At 33.5% G+C, this 24,233-nt stretch overlaps 1 protein-coding gene and 1 long non-coding RNA gene across 5 annotated transcripts; both read right to left on the minus strand.

Moving 5' to 3' along the window:
- Positions 1 to 11,155: 11,155 nt before the first annotated feature.
- LOC145949539 (ERBB-3 BINDING PROTEIN 1-like) lies at positions 11,156 to 15,303 on the minus strand. Of its 3 annotated transcripts, none has more exons than XR_014427812.1 (6): positions 14,868 to 15,303; positions 12,512 to 13,896; positions 12,275 to 12,418; positions 12,047 to 12,182; positions 11,798 to 11,882; positions 11,455 to 11,531 (listed from the first exon to the last, which is right to left on the minus strand). XR_014427812.1 is itself a non-coding variant. In XM_083059618.1 (5 exons), exons 3-5 carry the CDS (start codon positions 12,079 to 12,081, stop codon positions 11,419 to 11,421), a joined length of 375 nt encoding a protein of 124 aa, XP_082915744.1. In that variant the 5' UTR covers positions 12,082 to 12,182; positions 12,275 to 12,418; positions 12,512 to 12,636; the 3' UTR covers positions 11,156 to 11,418. The 3 variants fall into 3 exon arrangements, 1 of the variants encoding a protein (XP_082915744.1); XR_014427811.1 differs by lacking the exon at positions 11,455 to 11,531 and adding an exon at positions 11,590 to 11,608; XM_083059618.1 differs by lacking the exon at positions 14,868 to 15,303 and having other exon boundaries at positions 11,156 to 11,608; positions 11,733 to 11,882; positions 12,512 to 12,636.
- Positions 15,304 to 22,203: 6,900 nt separating this feature from the next.
- LOC145949540 (uncharacterized) lies at positions 22,204 to 23,176 on the minus strand. Of its 2 annotated transcripts, none has more exons than XR_014427814.1 (3): positions 22,976 to 23,176; positions 22,730 to 22,839; positions 22,204 to 22,381 (listed from the first exon to the last, which is right to left on the minus strand). It is a non-coding gene; the product is annotated as an uncharacterized LOC145949540 (long non-coding RNA). The 2 variants fall into 2 exon arrangements; XR_014427813.1 differs by having other exon boundaries at positions 22,205 to 22,396; positions 22,976 to 23,175.
- Positions 23,177 to 24,233: the final 1,057 nt, after the last annotated feature.

Genomic DNA, 24,233 nt, shown 5'->3' on the forward strand with positions numbered 1-24,233 from the left:
ATCCTAATAACAGTGTACATGTAGTGGCACTTGTTTTACTTAAATTGACAACAAATCAAAATTAAATTCTTCTGCAAAAACATTTCAAATCATAAAACACAGTAAAATTGATGCAACTTTAGAATAAAGCAAATTACTTGTTATTAAAAATAAACTTTGTTCTTCAATTATAGGCATCATTTTCTTGAAGTACAGTTTTAAATTTGAAGGTGTATTTCTTAATTTAACACCAAGGACAATAAAAGCCAAAAAAAACTCACAAAAACATAAATACAGGTGAAACCAAAGTCATGATACATGCATACAAAATTGTCTACAAAAACTGCACTTGATCCCTTAGCAAAAAAAAAAGGCATGACTCGTGATCCCAAGTCAATAAATTAGGTTCACTTTTTTATCAATCAATCCTGACATGACATAATCTAATATTTCAACTACATTCTCAAAAATATTGACATGAAATCAGGTTCAAAATTAATTGAATCAAACAAACGAAACAACATTAACTACATCCCTCAACTTTACATATCCTACAAATGTTAATACTTAAAACAAGCAAAGTCAGAATACAGACAGATACAAATTGTTTGCAGAACAATTTATTTTCATTTTTGGGTTTGAAAATCAATCATGGATATTGTGTCACAAAGTAATTAAAAAAGAAACTAAATTACAAAGTGTTTGCCTTAGACCCTCCAGAGAACTTGATGGTTGTAGTGGTGAGTATAAAGACTTCAAAACATCAGGATGTGCGTTCAATGAATTGTATTGGTGTATGTAACCTGCTTGCACCAAAAATGTTGATAAAATGGATAAGTTAAAACTACTACTACTATATATGAACAAGACATCTTATAATTATAAAATTGTTCACAAAACATTTTCCAACCATACTATAATAAGTTTCGGCTTTTGAGAAAGCTTTGGAACTCAGAACCAACTTTAAGAAAGCAAACAGCAAATTCAAAACAGGGGACAATAGTAATAAAAAGGTGTCCAAAGAAAGGAGTTTTACTTTCCAACCACAGACCTTAAAATATGGTTGAAGATGATGCATTTCACTAACCAATTCTCCCAAACCCACCACCAAGACTCAACTATGGTCCTCCTTTGTGGCTCCTCACACAATACAATCAATATTCACCACAAATCACGCCATACTCAAATCAATGCCCTCAAAGTCAGAGAGAACAGAGAAACTGTTTTACCTGTTCCATGGCGAAGGTTAAATAGCCCCTTAGCTGGTGTTCCACCAAGTGCTCTCCCGCAGCCAAGTACCGCACTAGATCACATATCTGCAACCTAGAATACACAAACCCAATCACATTCACCGACAAACTATACCTGCAAAATCACACACACCACATAAAACCAATCAATCAAAACCTAATCACCAAAAGAAAAACAAAAAATCAAAAAAAAAATTACTACCATAATTCCAATCATTTGCTAAAGAAAAATAGTAGGGGGAAGTCATATGCCTCATGGAACAAAAACTTGATGGTGAAGAATTGTATCATTAGGTAAAAACCAAACCTTGGAAGATAATAAGCATAATAGAGTTATAACATTTTATAAATAAATTACAATAAAATAATCTCTAAGGAAATATATTGCAAATTGTGAATAACAGAATATAATTGGATTACGGCCATGCCAAAAGTTAAAACAAATCAAGGCTTGTACCATAGTTAAAATCAATTTATGCATTTCAACTTTCATAGAAGCTCTCTTCCATCTTATTTCATTTGTCACATAGTTTATAGATAAACTATGACACTACAATCAGGTATTAATAAGCCTAATTGGGTTCTCAACCCTACCTAAAGCCATAATTCAACTGAACCTGGGAACCATATGCAAACTATGCACCAAAAGGCATTCTCATGGGTCACATAGAAAAGAGAGCTGATAAAGCTCATGGGTATTGACAATGGCATACATTTCTAATAGTGCTACTATAAAATGCTAGACTTCACTAAGGAGAGTTCAACAATGTCTTGGGTCTCCTGGCAATTAACAACCAAAATTGTGGATATGGTTAATTTTTAGAGACACATGTTAAATCAATCCACAAAATTCATACACAATTAGACATGAATGAAACAGAAATTTTATTAACTGCATCACTCAGAGTTCAACATGAATCTGGAAAACTTTGAAATTCATTAAAAGAAGTGCTCCTATGCGTAACCAATAAAGTCTATTACTCATTCTAAACACTTAATCACCCATAACACATTCGCCAGATAAATGAAATTAAGGTCATTAAGAGGAATTTAAAATTTGACAAGTCAAAAAGAGAAAAGAACAATTTATCTAAATCTAAAAGTTCCTGAATACAATAATCAGCAACATCCAGAAGCGTCGAACACGACTCGCTCAGATCCGAAGCGGACTCGCTCAGATCTGAAGCGCACTCACTCAGATTGTGCCTGTGACCGTGACCCTGCCTCTTCTCGCTGTCGGCGTTCTGGCTCCTCACACTCACGCCCAACGACGTCGCATGGTGAAGCTGCTGAACTGAACCAAACAAAAACAAAACAAAAACAAACAATGCGAGTGAGTGAGTGAGTGAGCAAACTAACTCAGGTAAATTGGATTTAGCGGAATGCGGTTAGATAATCGGTTAATTTAATAATAGTGGAATTGAGAGCCCTAGATCTGAACCTTAAGTGTTGGAAACTCCGGCAGATTCCTCTCTGGTTTCGCAGTTTCCCATTCATGCAAGTGTGGTGAAGCGGAAAATGACGTCGTGGAAGCAACTCTCGCAGCAGCGATTGTAGAGTAGCACGAAGTCAGAATGTAGCTGTTGTCGTTGGTGTCTGAGAGAACCAGATTTTCATTCTTCGCTTCCACCCTTTCTCTCTTTTTCTCTCCTTAGGAAGGACTATCAAGCGCGGTGGAGAGCACTTGAACGCGGGACGTGGCGACGGCGAAGACGAAGGAGGAAGAGAGCGAAGAGGCCTTGCCCCGAGTACGCTTTAACCTAGCGTATCCGCAGGATATTAGGGTTTTATTTCTACATCGGTCCTAAGAAAAACCGATGTAGATATGTTTATATTTTTTATTTATTTACAAGTTTGCCACCGCGTTTATAATTTACATCGGTTCTACCAGAACCGATGTAAATATGGCGATGTAGAACAGTGATTTTGTAGTAGTGTGCCACTGCTCCAAAGGATGACATGGGTGCCTAAAATTGTCCCTCCACAGATGAACCTTTTCAATTGCATAATTGGCACTGCTAGTGAGCATCTTGCATGTCTTTGAAGGATCATTTGCACACAATTTTTGTTTTTCCTCAGCTGGCATCTCAAATAACTCCTTGAAAACACTCCTTACATCATTCATTAGATTCACCGAGACTCCATGATTGATAACCTGCTCTAATCTCACATCACTTCCCAATTCCCATTAAACATTAATTACCATACCATAGTACGTTCTATGATTTAATAGACATGATTCTCATGAATCATGATTCTTAAATATATTAAAAAAAAAATTTCATATAGTAGATATCTCCTAAATGTTTATTGTTCAACCAAAAAGATTTATAATACTATATAATAAATTAAAAAGTAATAGTATGATCAGTGAATTAACCTGAAAGAATCCAAAATCCTGAGAAGCCTTGATAATTTTATGGATTGTGTTGGCTCTATCACCATTCTGCGCTTCACTGAGATCAATCACTGGGATGTTGCTGCTGAAGGGGATTTCAAGGTTTCCAGGTCTCAAGTCTGGAGGGAATATGTAGTCTTCAGGGACAGATCCCACAATAAATCCGTTTGAAATAAGTTTATCCATTTCTGTTGCTTTGATTCTGCTTCGCTAGTTGGGTCTTGGATGTTGAAGGAGTATATATCATCAATTTCTATATATATCTCTTTCACTTCACATGACGATGAACATTTTCCTTTCAAATTTTTTGAATTTTAAAATTTTTTTGTCCAAACACATTGTAAAGTGATTGGTTCCAATGACATTGACCTACCATGATTAAATTTTTGATCTGTGCGGCGCATGTGAAGAAAACATTTTTCTTTTAGTGGATTATCATTGGTACTATTAATATAAATACTAATCTAGTAGGCCCTAAACTCAATCTAAAAATTGATGTTAATAGTAATTTATAAATACTCTTTCTTTTTTTTTTTATCAAGATGTCTTTTAAAATATAAAATCATAACAATCTAATGAACTACAAAACGGACAGATATAGTAGTAACATTTACTATAATTACATAAAGATAATGATTATTTAAAAATATTCGCAATATTTCTATCACAATTCGTTTAATTTGATGTGAATTTTATGACAATTTATAACTTGGTTCAATATTACACTATTCGTACATTTTAATTTTTTAAGAATTTATTCCACCTATTAATTATCTTTTTGAATTTGAAATTGCAAGTTAAAAGTAGGCTTCAAGCCGGATTAATGATAGGGAGAATTGAGGATAAACAACTATCATTGTGCAGATGGATAGTACGTATAGTAATAGTAAATATATACCATGCATGCATGTTTAGTTAATAGTCATCAATAATATTAATATCTTGCATCTACAACTTGCACACAATTTCAAAATATGAGAAATTCGTACTACACGCTGGGAAACTTCATTTATTTCATGAAGGATCTTTTTGATAAGTGCTCAAATTAAATATTTTTATGCTTAATTTGGCACTCTTTTTGGGAGAGAGGTAAGTAGTTTTAGTTGTATTTGACCCTCCAAATAGATAACTAAGATTAATCTAAGGAGTTACAAGAGTGTAGTTTCTTTGGTTGAAAATATTTCCTTGTTGTGTAGGTTTTGATGAAGTTGGAAATTCAAGCCTATAGCTCCAAATCCAAAGCTGCAGCCACGAAGCTTGAACCACTTCCAGAGAGTTGAAGCTTCAGCCATGAAACTAGAGCTCCAGCCTTGGAACATTCTGAGCAGTCTAGAAATTCAGAGCTACGGCCTCCATTCTAGAGCTACAGCCTTGGAGCTTTGTGCGTCTTGGAGCACTTTTAAAGCTGTAGCCACACATCTAGAGTTGCAGCCACACATCCAGAGCTGCAGCCTTGGGTTAAAAATCTCAACTTTCACCTGGACTGGACGTATTTTTAAGGAAAGAACAGAACGAAACAAAACCAAAGAAAAATAGAGAGAAAGATCACCCAGGAGAAGAGGAGAGCTTGAAGATTAGACTTGAAGATTGGCTTGCTTGGGAACGATGACCCATTTTCATTTCTTCTCTTCTATTGTGTAATCTCATCTTTTTATTTGCTATGGCCCTCACCATGAGTGGCTAGTTTCTCTTGGGTTGGATTCAATGTAACTACTAACTCTATTTCTTCTTAGATTTATATGATATTCAGTTCTATTACTTGTGTTTGATTCTTCTTTTAATGCTTAATCCGGTTTGATCACCCGTTTTATGATATTAGGTTTTTGAACTTTTTTGGGAAACATTTTCAAAACCCTGAACTAAATCATTCACCTAATAATCTCTTGTTCTAGGAATAGACTTGATTTTGTTAGCCATTTTGGTTCAAGTTATTGTTTTAATGCAAGGTGTTAATCTTAAATCATAAATGAATCATGTTTAGGGTTAATCACCTTAGGCTCAATTTTGAGGAATCTGGTTGAACTAATTATTGAACATGGAAGTGATAGAAGTGGAATCATATTTATCTGATGAAGATTAAAAGAGTTAGAAAGTACATTTGAATCCAATCTCTTTCTCATATAAGATTTTCTGTTACATTCATACTTTTGCTTTTAATTGCTTTAATTTAAACTTAAATCAATACTTCATTCATGTTCTCCGTAAACAAGAAACGAAATTACTAGTATCACCAAATCCCTAAGGACGATATCAAATTACTACAACGAAGCTTGGTCCGCTTGCCAAGAGTGAAAAAACCTTCACCAAGTTTCTGGCGCTGTTGCCGGGGATTTGGCACAAATATTTAGCAATTTCCATTTCTTGTGATTTTGTGAATAGTTATTTTGTAAATATTTATATTATATATACAATTTTCTTGTTTCTTGGACTCACCCATCTGTGAAGACTTCTTGTACTTGTATGCGAGGGAAAACTCCAGCCAGAGAATTACACTTTGATCCTGAAATTGAAAGATCGGCAAGGAGAAACAATAGTAGGACAAGGAGACTTAGGCAGTTGGAAAGACCCCAGAAGCAATAACAAGAATTGTTTGTTCCATCTTCATCAACTTCTTCCAATTAACCGTTCCTTGAAACAGAAATGGCTGAAGAAGGAGAAGGTACTCACAATGGTGGACCTAGACCAGCTAGGCCTCCTAGAAGGACTTTGGAAGATTATGCTCAACAACAAGGTCCAAGGCACTTCTCTAGTATTGTAGCTCCAAACGCTTCTAGAGCAATGGAGATGAAACCCGCTTTTCTCAGCGTGGTTAGCTCACAACAATTTGCTGGACTTAATCATGAAGATCCCTACTCACATCTTTCCAATTTTTATGAGCTTTGTAGTACAATGGGCATTCCTGAAGGTGATGAAGAAGCTGTGTACTTGAGATTGTTTCCATTTTCGTTGACAGGAAAAGCTAAAATATGGCTACAATCTCATCCTAATCAAAGTTTGACAAGCTGGAGTGATGTGGAGAACAAATTTGTGAATAGATTTTATCCTTCATCCAAGTATATCAAGGCCAAATTAGAAATCATTACTTTTAGGCAAGGTATGGATGAACCATTTTGTGAAACCTGGGAAAGATTTAAATCATTGCTCAGAAAATGTCCTAACCATGGGTTTGAAGATATAGCTCAACTCAATTTCTTTGTTAACGGAATCAAACCTGAGGTGAAGATGTTATTAGACGCAACAGCTAGTAGTACTATGATGTCTGTAGGCCCAGAGGAAGCTACTCAGATCATAGAGTCCTTGGCTTCTTCTGATCTTCAAGCGGAGCATGGTAGACATCAGTCTCACAAAAGAGGAATTATGGATCTGAGCACAAATGATGCAATCTTGGCTCAAAACAAGTTGCTATCTCAACAAATCGAAGCCCTGACTAAGAAAATGGCCAAGATACCACAACAAATTCTTGCTATTAATTCCCCTCCAGTTCAGTCAAACCCTCCTCTTAGATGTGATTTTTTCGGGGAGAGCACCCAAATGGTTACTGTGCAGAAAATTCTAATGAAGAAGAAATCAATTATTTGGGTAACCAAAAAAAAGGAGGTAACTTTAATTCCTGCAATTACAATACTAAAAATTATATGCAGGGAAACCAAGGCTGGAGAAACAACGCTAGCAAGCAACCAAGGCTATGGGTGGAGGAATGAAGCTGGACCATCTAATAGGCCACCACCACAACAACAACAACATCAAACTGCTTATCCCTTTATGCATGAGAGAGCTAGAAAATTGGAGGATACTTTGACTCAATTCATGCAGGTGTCCATGAACAATTAGAAAAATACAGAGGCTTCCATTAAAAATTTAGAGGTTCAGGTTGGACAGCTCGCTAAACAGCTAGCTGACATGTCTGAAGGCCCATTCTCAGCAAACACAAAGACAAATCCCAAGGAGCACTGTCAATCCATGACTACAAGAAGTGGGAAGGTGGTAGGTAGTGATGTTGGGGTGAGTGAAAAAAATGAGAGAGTGGAAAAGGAAGAAAATGTTGAATTGAGGGAGGTTGAGGAAGAGATTGAGAAGAATGAGGAAGAAAGCAATAAAAATGAGGGTGTAGATAGTGAGAAAATAAGATAGAAGAATGGAGCAGAGAAGGAGAAAAATAAGAAGAAGGGCAAGGATGTAATTTCTATGGTTCCTATCAAAAACCTACCTTACCCTCATGCTCCATCTAAGAAAGAGAAAGAAAGACAATTTGCAAGGCTTCTAGACATCATCAAGAAGCTCCAGATAAATATTCCCTTCACTGAAGCCATGTAACAAATGCCTACTTATGCTCGGTTCATGAAGGATCTCTTGACTAAGAAGAGAAGAATTCTTGAAGAAGAAATTGTGGAGCTTGAGACTGGGTGTAGTGCCATCATACAAAAATCTTTGCCTCAAAAATCCAGAGATCCGGGTAGTTTTACTCTCCCCGTGTCTATTGGAAATCTTTCAATAGGTATGGCACTATTAGATCTTGGAGCCAGTATCAATTTAATGCCATTATCTATGCTGAAGAAGATTGGAGATGTGGAGGTACGACCCACAAGGATGACCTTGCAGTTGGCAGATAGATCAGTGAAATTTCCACATGGTATAGTGGAAGATACGATCGTGAAGGTTGATAAGTTTATGTTCTTGGTTGATTTCGTAGTCATGGATATGGAAGAGGATATAGAAGTTCCTTTGATATTGGGCAGACCCTTTATGAAAATAGCTAGAGTTATCATTGACATGGATGATGGAAAGCTGAAGGTTAGGGTCCAAGATGAGGAAGTGAGTTTCAACGTATTTGAAGAAATGAAGTTTCTAAAAGCCAACAAAGATTGCTTTAGAATTGATGTATTAGATGATTTGTACTTGGAAACTCAAAATGATTTCAAGAGTATCGCTACTAGAGAAGGCTTTGCTTATCTCTAATGAAGAATTGGATAAGGTTATTGGTAAAGCTTGTCACTTGCCTGTGGAGTTGGAGCACAAGGAATTTTGGGCCTTGAAAGCCTTGAATTTTGATATGAAGGCAGCTGGTGAAAAGAGAAAAATTCAATTGCATGAATTGGAAGAATTGAGGTTGCAGGCCTATGAGAACAATAAATTATATAAGAGCAAAGTGAAGGCCTACCATGATAAAAATATTGTGAGAAGGAACTTCCAACCCGGTCAATCAGTGTTACTGTTCAATTCTAGATTGAATTTATTTTCGGGCAAACTCAAATCTAAGTGGTCAGGCCCATTTGTAATTAAATTTGTCAAACCATATGGAACAATTGAACTTGAGGAACCTACCACTGGAAGAACATGGACAGTGAATGGTCAAAGACTCAAACCTTACTTAGGTGGTGAAGTTGAGAGGCTCACTACCATTACACATCTTCAAGAGATTTGATCATGAACAAATGTCAAGCTAAAGACATTAAATTAGCATGTTTAGCATGTTTGCATAATTAATTATAGATTTAGCTTTTGCATCTTTTTGTTTTGCTAAGTTGATATTTTGGCTAATGTTTTTGTGTTTCTAATTTAGCTTCATGAGTAAATGACATGGTATTATCAATGCATGTTTGAATATATGATATTCATGTGTCATTGCATATCTTATGTTTTGTGTGTCATGTTAGTTGCACTTCGTTAATTGTGTGATTATTTTTGTTAATTGGGAGTTCATTATAGCTGTTAAAAATGTGGGAGTGAAGAAACAAGTTTTAGAGAGGTTGAGAGCTATAAAAGAGTGAAAAGGAAGCAAAAACGTGAAGGTTCAAGTCTCGGAGCTATAGCCCTCATTCACAGCTGCAGCGAATTTAGCAGAAAAACTTGGAAAAAAATTTTCTGATACAAGGGCTCAAGCCCCAGTTCCAAGGCTCAAGCCTTATTTTTCTACTTCACGTCTAGGGGTCCAGAGCTGCAACCCTCACCCAAGGCTACAGCCTCAACTCTCTGCCAAGCTCCACATGGGTTCTAAAAATAAAAAATAAAATAAAATAAAAATAACGCAGCTGCAGCTCCAATTTCCAAGCCCAAGCTCAATAAATCTGCCACCAATGTGGCTGTAACTCTAGAACCATGGCTGCAGCCCCAGTTTCAAAAACCCTTTTTTTTAAGTCGCTTTAAGACCCCGTAGCCCACTTCAAAGCTACGAACTCCTTTTCTTCACTCTTTTTTTGTGCTCTCAACTCCTAAACCTTCCACACTCTCTTCTATTCCCACTCTCTTCTCACGAGTCTCTCTTGTTGGTAGGAGATTCTTGAAATATTTCATAGTTCTCTTCTCCTCCAATTCACACTAAAAAGGAAAATTTTTCCCTAGATTTTTCTCCTCTTGTAGGTTTACATGCGATTCTTTCAAATTTCTTCTTCCTCTTGGAGCCACTGTGATTTTTAAATTGCAATTTCTTGAAAGAACTCTTGAATTGTTGAAGTGAATGAAACACTTTGTTTGCTTAAAAAAATGCTTATTGAATGTGCATGCAAGGTGTCTGTGGAAATGTTTGCAAGAACACCATGTTGTGAAATTCAACTCCTTGTTATATTTTTTTTGGCACATTAATCTTAGCTTTTTGACATGCATATCATCCACATGGTTAATTGTGCTTGAAATAAACTGAAACAAGAGGTAGTCTTTATTCATGGCCTACTTTAGAAACCTTTGTTCACTACTAGAAAAATTAAAATTAGAGAGGGAACAAATCCGTCACTAATCTTCATAAAATCCGTCACAAATAAATTAGTGACGGAATTTGTGACGGAAATGATTCCGTCACAAAATTTAGCGTCACAAAATATTTAGTGACGGATTATTTTCTCCGTCACAATTAGTGACGGAATTAAGGCATCACAAACAATATAATTTCCGTCACTTATTTCTAACAATAAATGTTTAGAAATTAATAAAAATCCGTCGCAATCTCTGAGGGATTAAATCCCTCGCAATTTGTGAGGGATTAAATCCCTCGCAATTTGAGAGGGATTAAATCCCTCGCAATTTGAGAGGGATTGAGAGGTATGTGAGTCCGTCACAAATTGTGATGACACAAAATCCCTCACAAATTGTGATGAACGAATCCGTCACAAACTGTAATGCCTATAATTGACTAGAATCCGTCACAATTTGCGACGCTAGAATTCCGTCACAATTTGCGACGGATTTTATCCGTCACTAACTGGGATGAATCCCTCGCTAACTGTTTGATGACTAAATTTGAGGAAACTATTGTTTTAAGAGTCTGGTAATCGATTACCTATACATGTAATCGATTACCAGACAATGAAAATCATATGTTCGAAATTTACTTATTAAAAGGTTCTCTGGTAATCGATTACCCATTTCTTGTAATCGATTACCAAAGCCTATTATTGAAACAATTTCAATCAAAACAAAAATATCAAGTCTTTTTTATGAAAATGCATGATATCATTTAAAATGAAGATAAAAGAACAATACAGACATCAAGGGGAGTTCCCAAGATTAATGATGTGCTTAATCGGCAAGACAACACATGAAAAATAATTAATGACCTCTATCAGTGTAACTATGACAATAAAGCTTCATTGGAGTATATCCATAGCCATGATACTTTTCATCATTTAGAGATCAAAATCCACAAGGCACACATTTAGGCAAAGAAACCCCTTCAAACAATACACATGAAGCAACCTAATTTTACTAAGCTAGATTGCTTATATAGTGATGACCTTATATCTATCTACCAAACATACAATTAATAGAGGTAACATGTTCCAAATCAAATCATACAAAAATTCAAATACAGGGGAAAAAATTCTTAAAATTGATTACCTTTTTTCCCGGCCTAACAAGCCTCAAGGCCACCTCAGCAGCAGTATTTGCAGTAGCAATAACATCAGTTGCCCTTCCTGTGACAGGACCTTCCTGAAGAACATGAGTGTGAGCCACAGCCGCGATGAAACCATCTATATGACAAGCCAAATCACTACAAACAACCAAAGAAACTACCATCAACTTCCCAGTAATAGCGAAAAACACAAATTTCATTCCCCTATCACTCATAACAAAATTCCTACTGAGAAAAAAAAAACCATGCTCAAAAATCTTACATTTTCAATATATCAACTTCTTCCAACACTGTCTCGTCACTGGCTAGTGGAGAGAAATGGCAGACCACATTGTTTACAGATAAGCAAGTTGGGAAAGTAACACCTCTCTCAATCTTCCTCTTCACGTTCTTGTACACATTTCCAGTTTGTCTGTACACACACATAAAACAAACTCTATAAGCTATAATCCAAAAATATTAAAAATAAATAAATAAACAAAACAGCAATTCCGTATGCATATATGAACATGTATGTTAAAAAAGTATCACAATTCACAAATAATGCTCCTTCATATATAAATAATAAAACCTTACTCTCTAATATAGGAATCGTGTATGTTTACAGACATTCACGATTATTTTCTCTTGCTTGCCATGGTTTTTTGGGTGACAGGGGAGATCTTGGTGATGATGGTTGGTCTTCGAAGATTAAAGGACCCGGTTCACTATCCTGGCCATGGAGCAGAATGAAAAACATCAAAAAATCAACTGAAGTCGTCAAACAGTTTATAACAGAGCAGGATATTATAAAGGATTTCAAACCTTTCCACTACAATCACCAACAACAAGCTTGACCTTCTCACACACATTAGATTTACAAGTGAAATAACCTCCATGTTCTTCCTCATTTCCATCATATAAAAAGACAATCCCTCTATAAATGTGCTTGACAATTCCTTGTTTACCCTGCAAAATGACATAATAGATAAGATATCATGTGAAGCATGAAGATTCCAAATATACCACAAAGAAAAACCTGCTCATTCAGAGATAACAGACCTTAGATGGACCCTCCAGAACCTTGACAGTATCATTAACCAATATAGTCTTACAGTGTTGATCTAGGGCAGTAAGTTTCAAATCAAATAGCCCACTCTTTATTTCTAACTGGGTCTGTAGCCACCATTATCACTGTGATTTCTAGGAAGAATATAGAGATAATGGAGGTTTATATGTGGCAGAAAGAAAAGAAAGTTGTGTATATAGAAGAGAAAAGTGAAAGAACAAGATATAAATAAAGGTGGTGAAGAGAAAAAACAAGGGGGAGTTAAGAATTACGGTAATTTAGGATGGAAATAAACCTGTGACCAAGCTGCTCAGAATTTATTGCTTTAGGCACACTAAAGTTTGCCTTTGCCAGCTCCAACTGCACATTTGATCCTTTACCGACAACACAAGGCTGCTCCAACTTTCTAGCATCAGTTGCACATGTTGCATCCAGCTCCAGCTGAGTTGTGGTTCCTCCTGCAGCAAAAGGCTGCTCCAACATGCCAGCACCAGCTTCACATGTTTGAGACCTAGCAGTAGCTGGAATAGCTTCATCCAAGCCATCACCAAACTGATTAAATAATGTTTCCACTAAGAAAATTCTAAAATGAAATCAGGAAAGAACTATAAGAATATTATACACAAAAAGGATATTTATGAACACACGAAAGTTTAAAGATAATTACTTAGTCTATATAGCATATTTACAATAGCAGATTACTTATATAGCAGATTTACAACATATTTAGTTTATATAATTATTTATAAAAATGAAAGTAAATGAACTAGATAATTGATTTCATTCTACTGAAACAAAAAACTGAATAGAATTAGGTAATGTATTAAACTCTTTTTATTTAATAAAAATTGTCTTTTTTGAAAATCATCATTCAAATCAATCATCCAAACAAAAGCTAGACTAATTATTCATCAAATACAAAGCCTTCTCAAAATATAAAGGGTCTTTAAATATCAATATTGCACCAAATTATTCAACGAACACAAGCCCTGTATTGTAACGCCTAATTCTAATACCCAAATTATACAATATAAAATTATAAAATTTTATAATATTTTCGCAATTAAATCATTAACAATATCTATATATTTATTTAATAAAAATAAAAGTAAAGAAAAGAATATCTTGTGAATTTAATACATAACATATCGTTCTAAAATATTTAGAATAACGTATTATTTTACACATTATTCCTTTTCCTTACTCTTTTAATACAATATATATATTCATAACGGAAAGAAAATTACAATTAAAATAATATGATTGACAAGTAAAGTTATAACAGATCCATCAAATAGCCTCCGTATTCCAATTTCCTTCCATGTAGAACAGCAGTAACAATAACAGCAAAATGATCTGGAATCTCAAGTTGATCCATCTATTTATAATATATTTAATTAAAAAAAAACAAAGAAAAGAAAGGAGTAAGAACAATATCCAATAAATACAATAATTCGAACGAATAAACATAATTATTTATAAATAAAATTTTAACATATATATATATAAATATATATTTATACAGATTAAATATTAGATTTTCTTGATACAATAAAATTTGAATTATACTTGTAGTGACTAGTCAGGATAAATGAGCATCATTATAACACCAACCAAAAGATATTCCACCTCCATTTCTTACTCATTTAAATCCCCAAGGTTAAACCTCCAGCTACAAATAATTCAAACTTTATCATCTATGGCCATAGAGTATTAATTATCTTTAAAATGAGTAAAAGACATTTTAACAAATTATATTAATCATAAAAAAATTACTCAAAATAGATTTAAGAATTTATCATTATTTAAGCTTTAATTAAATAACACAAATTTAAATAAAATATATTAAGAGCACTAATTAATTAAATGACAATGACAATTATTATAAAATAATTAAACAATATAAAATGTGAATATATTAATAATTATTATAGATAAGAATAATCATAGAATAAGTAATAGTAATTAAAGGTTAAACAAATATATGAGGTTAGAAACACCCCACTAAATAATAACGTAAATAAATAAACATAATAATTAAAAGTTAAGTAGTTAGATGAGGTTAGGAACACCTCACTGAATAAATATAATAATAACATAAATAAACATTGTAATTAAAAGTTAAGTAGTTAAATGAGGTTAAGAACACCTCACTGAATAATTATAACAATAACATAGTAATTAAAAGTTAAGTAGTTAGATGAGGTTAGGAACACCTCACTGAATAAATATATAAATATAGTGAGGTTAGGGGCACCCCACTAGATAAATATAATCAAATAAATGCATAACTAATTATACATAATAGTATATAAAATTTTAAAAAGATAAGGTTCTCCTCCCCCTTACCTAGATAAATAAGAGCTACAACTTGAGCAGAATCTCCTCTTTTAGATTCGCTCTCTTCCCTCTTTCTTTCTCTTTCTCTCTTTCTTTCTCTTTCTCTCTCTCTCTAAATTTCTAAATCTTCACGGCCTCCTGCCTCTTATTTATAGAAATTATAAAGTACTATTCATCTGGTTACTATTCATGATATTATATTCGAATTAAGTGAAATTGAAATCGATTTGAATTCCGTTATAATTGAAACACTTATTAATTCACTATTCAGTGAATAGTAAGATTCACGAATTGATTTGAATTGCTAATTGAAATCCGCTATTCATGAAAATTCGATTTGAATTCTGATTGAAGGCTACTATTCATCAATTTGAAGACTCATAAATTACTATTCATGTAGATAAGGATAATAATATTATATAATATAATTTAATATTAATATAATTATTTGAAAACTTACGTAAGGGCTTACGTATTTCCTTCGAATGATTGGCATTCTAATCATATATACTTTTTATTAAAATATTATTATTTTTACTATTCATTAAAATAATAATATATTTACTATTCATAAATACATAAATACGTATATGTGAATAGTAAAATACGTATATGTAAATAGTAAAATACGTAAATAAAAAATATGATAAATCTTCTAATAATTTCAATAAATATTTAAAATCAAAATAACTTGTTTTATTTAATAAAATTTGGGATATTACAATTCTTCCCTACTTACAGAAATTTCGTCCTCGAAATTTTTATTGCTTAAAATAAGTAAGGATAATTTTTCTTAACTTCTTCTTCGAGTTCCCAAGTAGCATCTCCAGTAACATCATTCCAGATTACCTTTACCAGTGCAATCTGTTTGCCTCTCAACTGCTTGATCCTCCTGTCTGCGATCTGTGCAGGCATTGTTTCAAATGTAAGGTTATCCTTTAATTGTACTGTATCAGGCATTATTATATGAGAAGGGTCAGAAATATATTTTCTTAACTGAGACACATGGAAGACATTATGGAGATTAGAAAGAAAAGGTGGTAGAGAAATTTGGTAAGCAACAGGACCTATTTTTCTAAGGATTTGATAAGGACCAATAAATCGAGGAGTGAGTTTCTTTGATTTCATTACCCTACCAATACCAGCTGTTGGTGTAACTTTCAAAAATACATGATCACCTTCCTGGAATTCAAGAGGTCGTCTTCTTTTATCAGCATAACTTTTTTGTCTGCTTTGAGTCATTCTCAATTTTTCTTGAATCATTTTGATCTTTTCCGTGGTTTGTTGCACCAATTCAGGACCCAAGATTAAATTCTCTCCTGTTTCAAACCAGCACAAAGGAGTTCTACACCTTCTTCCATATAAAGCTTCATAGGGTGCCATACCTATGCTAGAATGGAAACTGTTGTTATAAGTGAATTCAATCAGAGGCAAGTATTTGTCCCAACTACCAGAATTCTCTAGCACACAAGCTCTCAATAAATCTTCTAGGGATTGTATGGTTCTTTCTGATTGTCCATCTGTTTGAGGATGATATGCAGAGCTAAGACGAAGCTTAGTTCCTAATGCTTGATGTAAACTTCCCCAAAATCTAGAAGTGAATCTAGGATCCCTATCAGATATTATGCTAGATGGTACCCCATGCAACCTTACAATCTCTCTTATATACAGTTCAGTCAATTTTTCTAGAGAATACCTAATGTTGATGGGTAAGAAATGAGCAGATTTTGTTAGTCTATCCACAATAACCCATATGGAATCAAACTTATGAATTGTTCGTGGTAAACCAACTACAAAATCCATTGCTATACTGTCCCATTTCCATTCAGGTATATCTAAGGGTTGTAACATTCCTGCTGGCTTTTGGTGTTCTATCTTAGCTTTTTGACAAATCAAACATGTAGCCACATATTGTGCTATTTCTTTTTTCATTTTGGGCCACCAAAACATTCTTTTGAGATCTTGATACATCTTTGTTGCCCCAGGGTGTATGCTCAACTTGCTCTTATGTGCCTCACCTAAAATTATTTTCTTAATTTCTGAATCATTTGGTACACATATCCTATTATTAAATCTCAAAACTCCTCTTTGATCTAAATCGAACTTTTCACTATTCTTTTGACTTATCAACCTCTTTTTCTTCTGAATGAATTTATCAACTACCTGAGCCTCACCAATTTGTTCATGTAAGTCACTAGTAATTTGAACCGTATGCAATTGTATTTTATCTTGACTTACCGTAGTTGATAAACTCATGTCTCTAAATTTTTCTATCAAATTCATCTCTTGAATCATTAATGAGGAGACATGTAAGGATTTTCTACTCAGTGCATCAGCCACAACATTGGCTTTCCCTGGATGGTAATGTAATTCAAAATCATAATCTTTCAAAAATTCCATCCACCTTCTTTGTCTCATATTCAGTTCCTTTTGATCAAACAAATATTTCAAACTCTTATGATCACTAAAAACATCAAACTTACCACCATACACATAATGTCTCCATATTTTGAGTGCAAAAACAATGGCAGCTAGTTCTAGATCATGGGTTGGGTAATTCCTTTCATGAGCTCTTAACTGTCTAGAAGCATATGCTACTACCCTTCTATCTTGCATAAGAACACACCCTAATCCCATTTTTGAGGCATCACAAAATATGACAAATTGTCCATTAGGATTGGGTAAGGCTAAGACTGGTGCAGTAGTTAATCTTTTCTTAAGCTCTTGAAAACTATTCTCACATTTTTCTGTCCACTCAAAGGGTTGTCCTTTCTTGGTGAGTTGAGTTAAAGGCATAGCTATTTTAGAAAATCCCTCAATGAATCTCCTGTAATATCCTGCCAAACCCAAAAAACTACGGATTTCTGTTACCGTCTTTGGAGGTTCCCATAGTAGAACTGCTTCTACCTTAGATGGATCCACAGACACTCCATCTTTGGAAATCACATGTCCTAAAAACTTAACCTCCTCTAACCAAAATTCACACTTAGAAAGTTTGGCATACAGTTGTTTGTCTTTCAGGATTTGGAGAACAGTTTGAAGGTGTTCTTCATGTTCTTCATGAATTCGAGAATATATGAGGATATCATCTATAAAGACCACCACAAAATGGTCTAAATACGGACGAAAAATCCTATTCATATAATCCATGAACACTGCAGGTGCATTGGTTACTCCAAAAGGCATTACTTGATATTCATAATGACCATACCTTGTTCTAAATGCAGTTTTCTGTATGTCTTCTGCTTTCACTTTGATTTGATGGTATCCTGATCTTAGATCTATCTTAGAAAATACAGTGGCTCCTCTTAATTGATCCATCAAATCATCTATCCTAGGAAGAGGGTATTTATTCTTTATGGTAAACTTATTTAATTGCCGATAGTCCACACACAGTCTAAAGCTTCCATCTTTCTTTTTGACTAACAAAACAGGAGCCCCCCAAGGTGATACACTAGGGCGTATGAATTGTTTTTCAAGTAACTCCTCTAATTGTTTCTTCAACTCAGCTAATTCAGAAGGTGACATCCTATAAGGTGCCATTGAAATTGGTCCAGTTCCAGGTATTAAATCAATCGAAAATTCAATCTCTCTGTCAGGTGGCAAACCAGGAATATCATTAGGAAAGACTTCAGGAAAATTTTGAACGACAGCTATATCTTTCAAGTTGACTTCCTCTTTAGCTTCCATAGAGGATAAGATTAAATATCCTTGAACTTTACCCCAAGGAAACTTGTTTATTGGTTTAGATAATGAAATCGATAGGTCCTTAGGATCAGAAAATATTATAGACTTTTCTGCACAATTAAGAAGAACGTGGTTGGAAGATAACCAGTTCATACCTAAAATCACATCTAATTGTGATAAAGGTAAGCAGATCAAATTTACAAGAAATTTTTTATCGCCAATAAAAATAGGACAGTCTGAACAAACCTTATTGGCAATTACAGATTTGTTTGTAGGGGTTGAAACAATCAAATTATTCTCTAAAGAAGAAATTGGTAATTGGAGGTATTGAACACAATTATTGGAGATAAAAGAATGAGTTGCGCCTGAATCATACAGTACATTTAAAGTTTTGCCTTTAATGAAACATTTACCTTGTATTAGATCATTGTTTTGAGCAGCTTCAGTTCCGGTCATGGTGTAAACTCTTCCAGTTGTAGAAGGTCTTGGTTTGGATCCGGAAGTATTCACGTGCGTCTTTGGTTGTCCACACTCAGAAAATACATGACCAGACTTTCCACACTTGAAACAAACAGGTCCTTTGAGATGACAATCTTTAGTATAATGACCCTGTCCACACTTAAAACACTTGGCTTGATTATTAATGGACCTACTGGAATTTCCTGCAAATTGAGAGGATTGGGGTTTCCATTGTGGTCGAACATAAGGTTTTCTTTCATTATCCCTTTTCTTACTAAATTGAGGGCCAAAAGATTTTGGTCTATTATCCTTATTATGATCAAAACCTTCCAAAAATTGACACTTGTGTATTAATGTGGGAAAATCAGAGATTTCCAATATCCCTACTGCCTTTCTTAATTCTGATCTAAGTCCATCCTCGAATTTAATACACTTCATCCTCTCATCAGGGTGATAAAAGAAAGTAGAGTATTTTCCCAATTCCTCAAACTTAGAAGCATATTCTCCCACTGTCATATTCCCTTGTTTTAACTGCATAAATTCTATTTCTTTAGCCCTCCTAACATCATTAGGAAAATATTTTTCAAAAAATTTGGTTCTAAATACTTCCCATGTAATGATTATTCCCCCTCCTTCTAATAATCTCCTGGTACTATCCCACCAATATTCTGCTTCTCCTACTAACATAAATACTGCATAATTTACTTTTTGGTTGTCAGGACAGTTCATAGCTCGAAATATTTTTTCTATTTCTTTAATCCATAATTCAGCTTTTTCAGGATTGTATCCTCCATCAAATTGGGAAGGGTTATTGCTTCTGAATTCTACAAGTCCTTGTGACTCTCCTGTTCTTCCTGGTGGTTGATTCCTTAACAAGGCGGCAGCCATGTCCCTAATAGCTTGTACAGCCTCTGTTAGTTCGGTATTCCTTCTTCCTGCCATCTGTAATTTTATAGATCAGTTTATAATAGAAACATGGTTAGCACATTTCCCCAAGTTACACATGGAACGTTGCTCTGATACCATTTAATGTAACGCCTAATTCTAATACCCAAATTATACAATATAAAATTATAAAATTTTATAATATTTTCGCAATTAAATCATTAACAATATCTATATATTTATTTAATAAAAATAAAAGTAAAGAAAAGAATATCTTGTGAATTTAATACATAACATATCGTTCTAAAATATTTAGAATAACGTATTATTTTACACATTATTCCTTTTCCTTACTCTTTTAATACAATATATATATTCATAACGGAAAGAAAATTACAATTAAAATAATATGATTGACAAGTAAAGTTATAACAGATCCATCAAATAGCCTCCGTATTCCAATTTCCTTCCATGTAGAACAGCAGTAACAATAACAGCAAAATGATCTGGAATCTCAAGTTGATCCATCTATTTATAATATATTTAATTAAAAAAAAACAAAGAAAAGAAAGGAGTAAGAACAATATCCAATAAATACAATAATTCGAACGAATAAACATAATTATTTATAAATAAAATTTTAACATATATATATATAAATATATATTTATACAGATTAAATATTAGATTTTCTTGATACAATAAAATTTGAATTATACTTGTAGTGACTAGTCAGGATAAATGAGCATCATTATAACACCAACCAAAAGATATTCCACCTCCATTTCTTACTCATTTAAATCCCCAAGGTTAAACCTCCAGCTACAAATAATTCAAACTTTATCATCTATGGCCATAGAGTATTAATTATCTTTAAAATGAGTAAAAGACATTTTAACAAATTATATTAATCATAAAAAAATTACTCAAAATAGATTTAAGAATTTATCATTATTTAAGCTTTAATTAAATAACACAAATTTAAATAAAATATATTAAGAGCACTAATTAATTAAATGACAATGACAATTATTATAAAATAATTAAACAATATAAAATGTGAATATATTAATAATTATTATAGATAAGAATAATCATAGAATAAGTAATAGTAATTAAAGGTTAAACAAATATATGAGGTTAGAAACACCCCACTAAATAATAACGTAAATAAATAAACATAATAATTAAAAGTTAAGTAGTTAGATGAGGTTAGGAACACCTCACTGAATAAATATAATAATAACATAAATAAACATTGTAATTAAAAGTTAAGTAGTTAAATGAGGTTAAGAACACCTCACTGAATAATTATAACAATAACATAGTAATTAAAAGTTAAGTAGTTAGATGAGGTTAGGAACACCTCACTGAATAAATATATAAATATAGTGAGGTTAGGGGCACCCCACTAAATAAATATAATCAAATAAATGCATAACTAATTATACATAATAGTATATAAAATTTTAAAAAGATAAGGTTCTCCTCCCCCTTACCTAGATAAATAAGAGCTACAACTTGAGCAGAATCTCCTCTTTTAGATTCGCTCTCTTCCCTCTTTCTTTCTCTTTCTCTCTTTCTTTCTCTTTCTCTCTCTCTCTAAATTTCTAAATCTTCACGGCCTCCTGCCTCTTATTTATAGAAATTATAAAGTACTATTCATCTGGTTACTATTCATGATATTATATTCGAATTAAGTGAAATTGAAATCGATTTGAATTCCGTTATAATTGAAACACTTATTAATTCACTATTCAGTGAATAGTAAGATTCACGAATTGATTTGAATTGCTAATTGAAATCCGCTATTCATGAAAATTCGATTTGAATTCTGATTGAAGGCTACTATTCATCAATTTGAAGACTCATAAATTACTATTCATGTAGATAAGGATAATAATATTATATAATATAATTTAATATTAATATAATTATTTGAAAACTTACGTAAGGGCTTACGTATTTCCTTCGAATGATTGGCATTCTAATCATATATACTTTTTATTAAAATATTATTATTTTTACTATTCATTAAAATAATAATATATTTACTATTCATAAATACATAAATACGTATATGTGAATAGTAAAATATGTATATGTAAATAGTAAAATACGTAAATAAAAAATATGATAAATCTTCTAATAATTTCAATAAATATTTAAAATCAAAATAACTTGTTTTATTTAATAAAATTTGGGATATTACATGTATCACACAGCAGATTATCACCATAAGAACAACAGATTATTTATTAATCTATTCAAAGAGAAGACTACAAACTTTCACATTGGAGTGAGGAAAATTCAGACATACACTTTGAAGAACTACCACTATGAGGCAGAGAAGGCATTGATATCACATCTCCAGGCGTATGAGTTGAGGGTGTTGATGGTGCTGAACTTGGTGATGGACCTGTCGTATTTGCTGTTCCTGAACTATTGGCAAGACCTGAGGAGGATCCAGGTTGCTTTCTCTTTCTCCCCATCTAGTTTTTTGAAACCTTAAAGTGCATTCAGAAAACGATGTTAGGAACCTATTTCATACTCTTCATAAGACATAAAAATCATGTCTTCAAATTCACAGAAGTAAATGTCAAAATCTTGTGGCAAGACATTGCCGTTTGTTCTGTAATTTAACAGCAAACCAAATCAGTCATTTATTAAGAGGTGCAGTGCAATTAGGTTAACAAAGAGACTGAAAAGTTGATCCCAATGGAATGCATAAGCTTCCTTATGGAATACTGGTGTAATTTTTTGCACAATACTACTCAAATGTAGCATGGTAGAAGGTTGCATAATGTAAAATTAACGAATCTTCTTTTCCAACCACCAACCTCAATATACGATGCAGCAACCTCAGAGTGTTTCTCATTAGTCCTTGCAATAAATATATCCCAGAAAACCGACCACCACTCGAACAGAAAACCTCCAGGGGCATCAATTGCTGCAACCCCACATCGCCATTCCACAGACATGCACACGCAAGCAACCAAATCAATAAAACAAAAACAATATAAAAATACAAAAGTTAACTCCAACTTCATTCTTTGACAAAAGAGTAGAGTTTTGAGACATCTCACCAACAGGGTCCGAGGATACTTTTCCCTCAGCTTGAAAAGCCTGAGCAGAAGCCTTTAAATCCCTCTTCACAAGATAATCATGGATATAAACATCTAACCTGAAACCTCAAAGCACAACAAGAGTTATGTCACCCAAGTGAACAGTGATAGGCTAAGATTTCACAATTTCAACTTCACATTCTCCACATCACAAAATCAAGTGAACCACCACACAAAAATCCAAGTCCGGCAGCCAAAATCAGCGACTCCCAATAAACCCCACCACAAATACTTGCGGAAAACCACAAACCCTAAAAATACCCAGAAAGAAAAATTGGAACTTTAAAAGACACTAAACACAGCACACGGACCCGATTCACGAGAAAAACCCGGAGCCGGAATCATTAATTGAGCACGGAGCAGAAAACCCATATTGAAAAAAAGAAAAAGAAAGAGAAAGGAAAAACGAAAGTTACATCTTATTAGCTTCCCAGTTAGTTTGAGACATGGTTGCGGAAGCGAAAGGTGAGAGAATAGAAGATTATGTTGCTGAGGGGTGCGTGAGGAATGAGTCAGGTGGTGTGAAACGCAGTGGGAAGTAGTGACAGAGTTGAATTTTGTTGGTAGAGAAGCATATGAATGCAAAAAGAGTTGAGAAAGAGAAGGAGGCAATAGAGTAGAGAAGAAGAAGAAAATCCAAACATGAACGGAGAAACGCAAGAATCGTCTAAGAAACTCCACAAATGTTATTCACTACACGGAGAAACGCAAGAACGAATGGGTTTAGGGTTTTCTCATTTCTTTGAAAAAGGGGATTCTAATTTTTCTTCAAACAAAAAAGGAGGCGGGCGCGGGTAGTTTTAGCGGAAAATTTTTTTATTTTAGAATAAAATTGGGATTTAAGAGGGAAAATTTAATTTAATTAGAAGAGGTTATAAACCTCCGTAAATAAAATCAAAAAATTGCAGTGTTTCTACCTAATTTAATAACTTTCATTGGAGTGATCCTACGTGGCAACAAAACTTTCATGTTAAGTTAAAAGAAAACTTTGGATTCCTTAAGTTTTAATGCTAACAAATGAAATATTTTAAACGAGACTAACAATAAATTTCATTAAATGATTTAAAATAAATTTAAATATAAAATAATCTTTAATCTAAAGTAAAATTTATCAAACTAAGTATCATGGTTAGAGTTGTTTGAGCCTAATTTGATGGTGTTTCATTCTATCGTTGTATGTGGATAGTTATTACAATGTCAATTAATTCATATGTTATTT

The sequence above is a fragment of the Cajanus cajan genome, chromosome 7 (assembly GCF_000230855.2).
Source record: "Cajanus cajan strain Asha chromosome 7, NIPB_CcT2T_4, whole genome shotgun sequence".
Classification (NCBI taxonomy): Eukaryota; Viridiplantae; Streptophyta; class Magnoliopsida; order Fabales; family Fabaceae; genus Cajanus; species Cajanus cajan.

What these genes read in the sequence shown, in the direction of transcription:
- LOC145949539 (XM_083059618.1), bottom strand. Translation starts at nt 12,081, where the DNA reads ATGTCTGTAAACATACACGATTCCTATATTAGAGA. An exon ending in CACGATTCCTATATTAGAGA is followed by an intron (nt 11,883 to 12,046) that starts GTAAGGTTTTAT and finishes GTGTGTGTACAG; the next exon opens with ACAAACTGGAAATGTGTACA. An exon ending in GAAGTTGATATATTGAAAAT is followed by an intron (nt 11,609 to 11,732) that starts GTAAGATTTTTG and finishes GGTTGTTTGTAG; the next exon opens with TGATTTGGCTTGTCATATAG.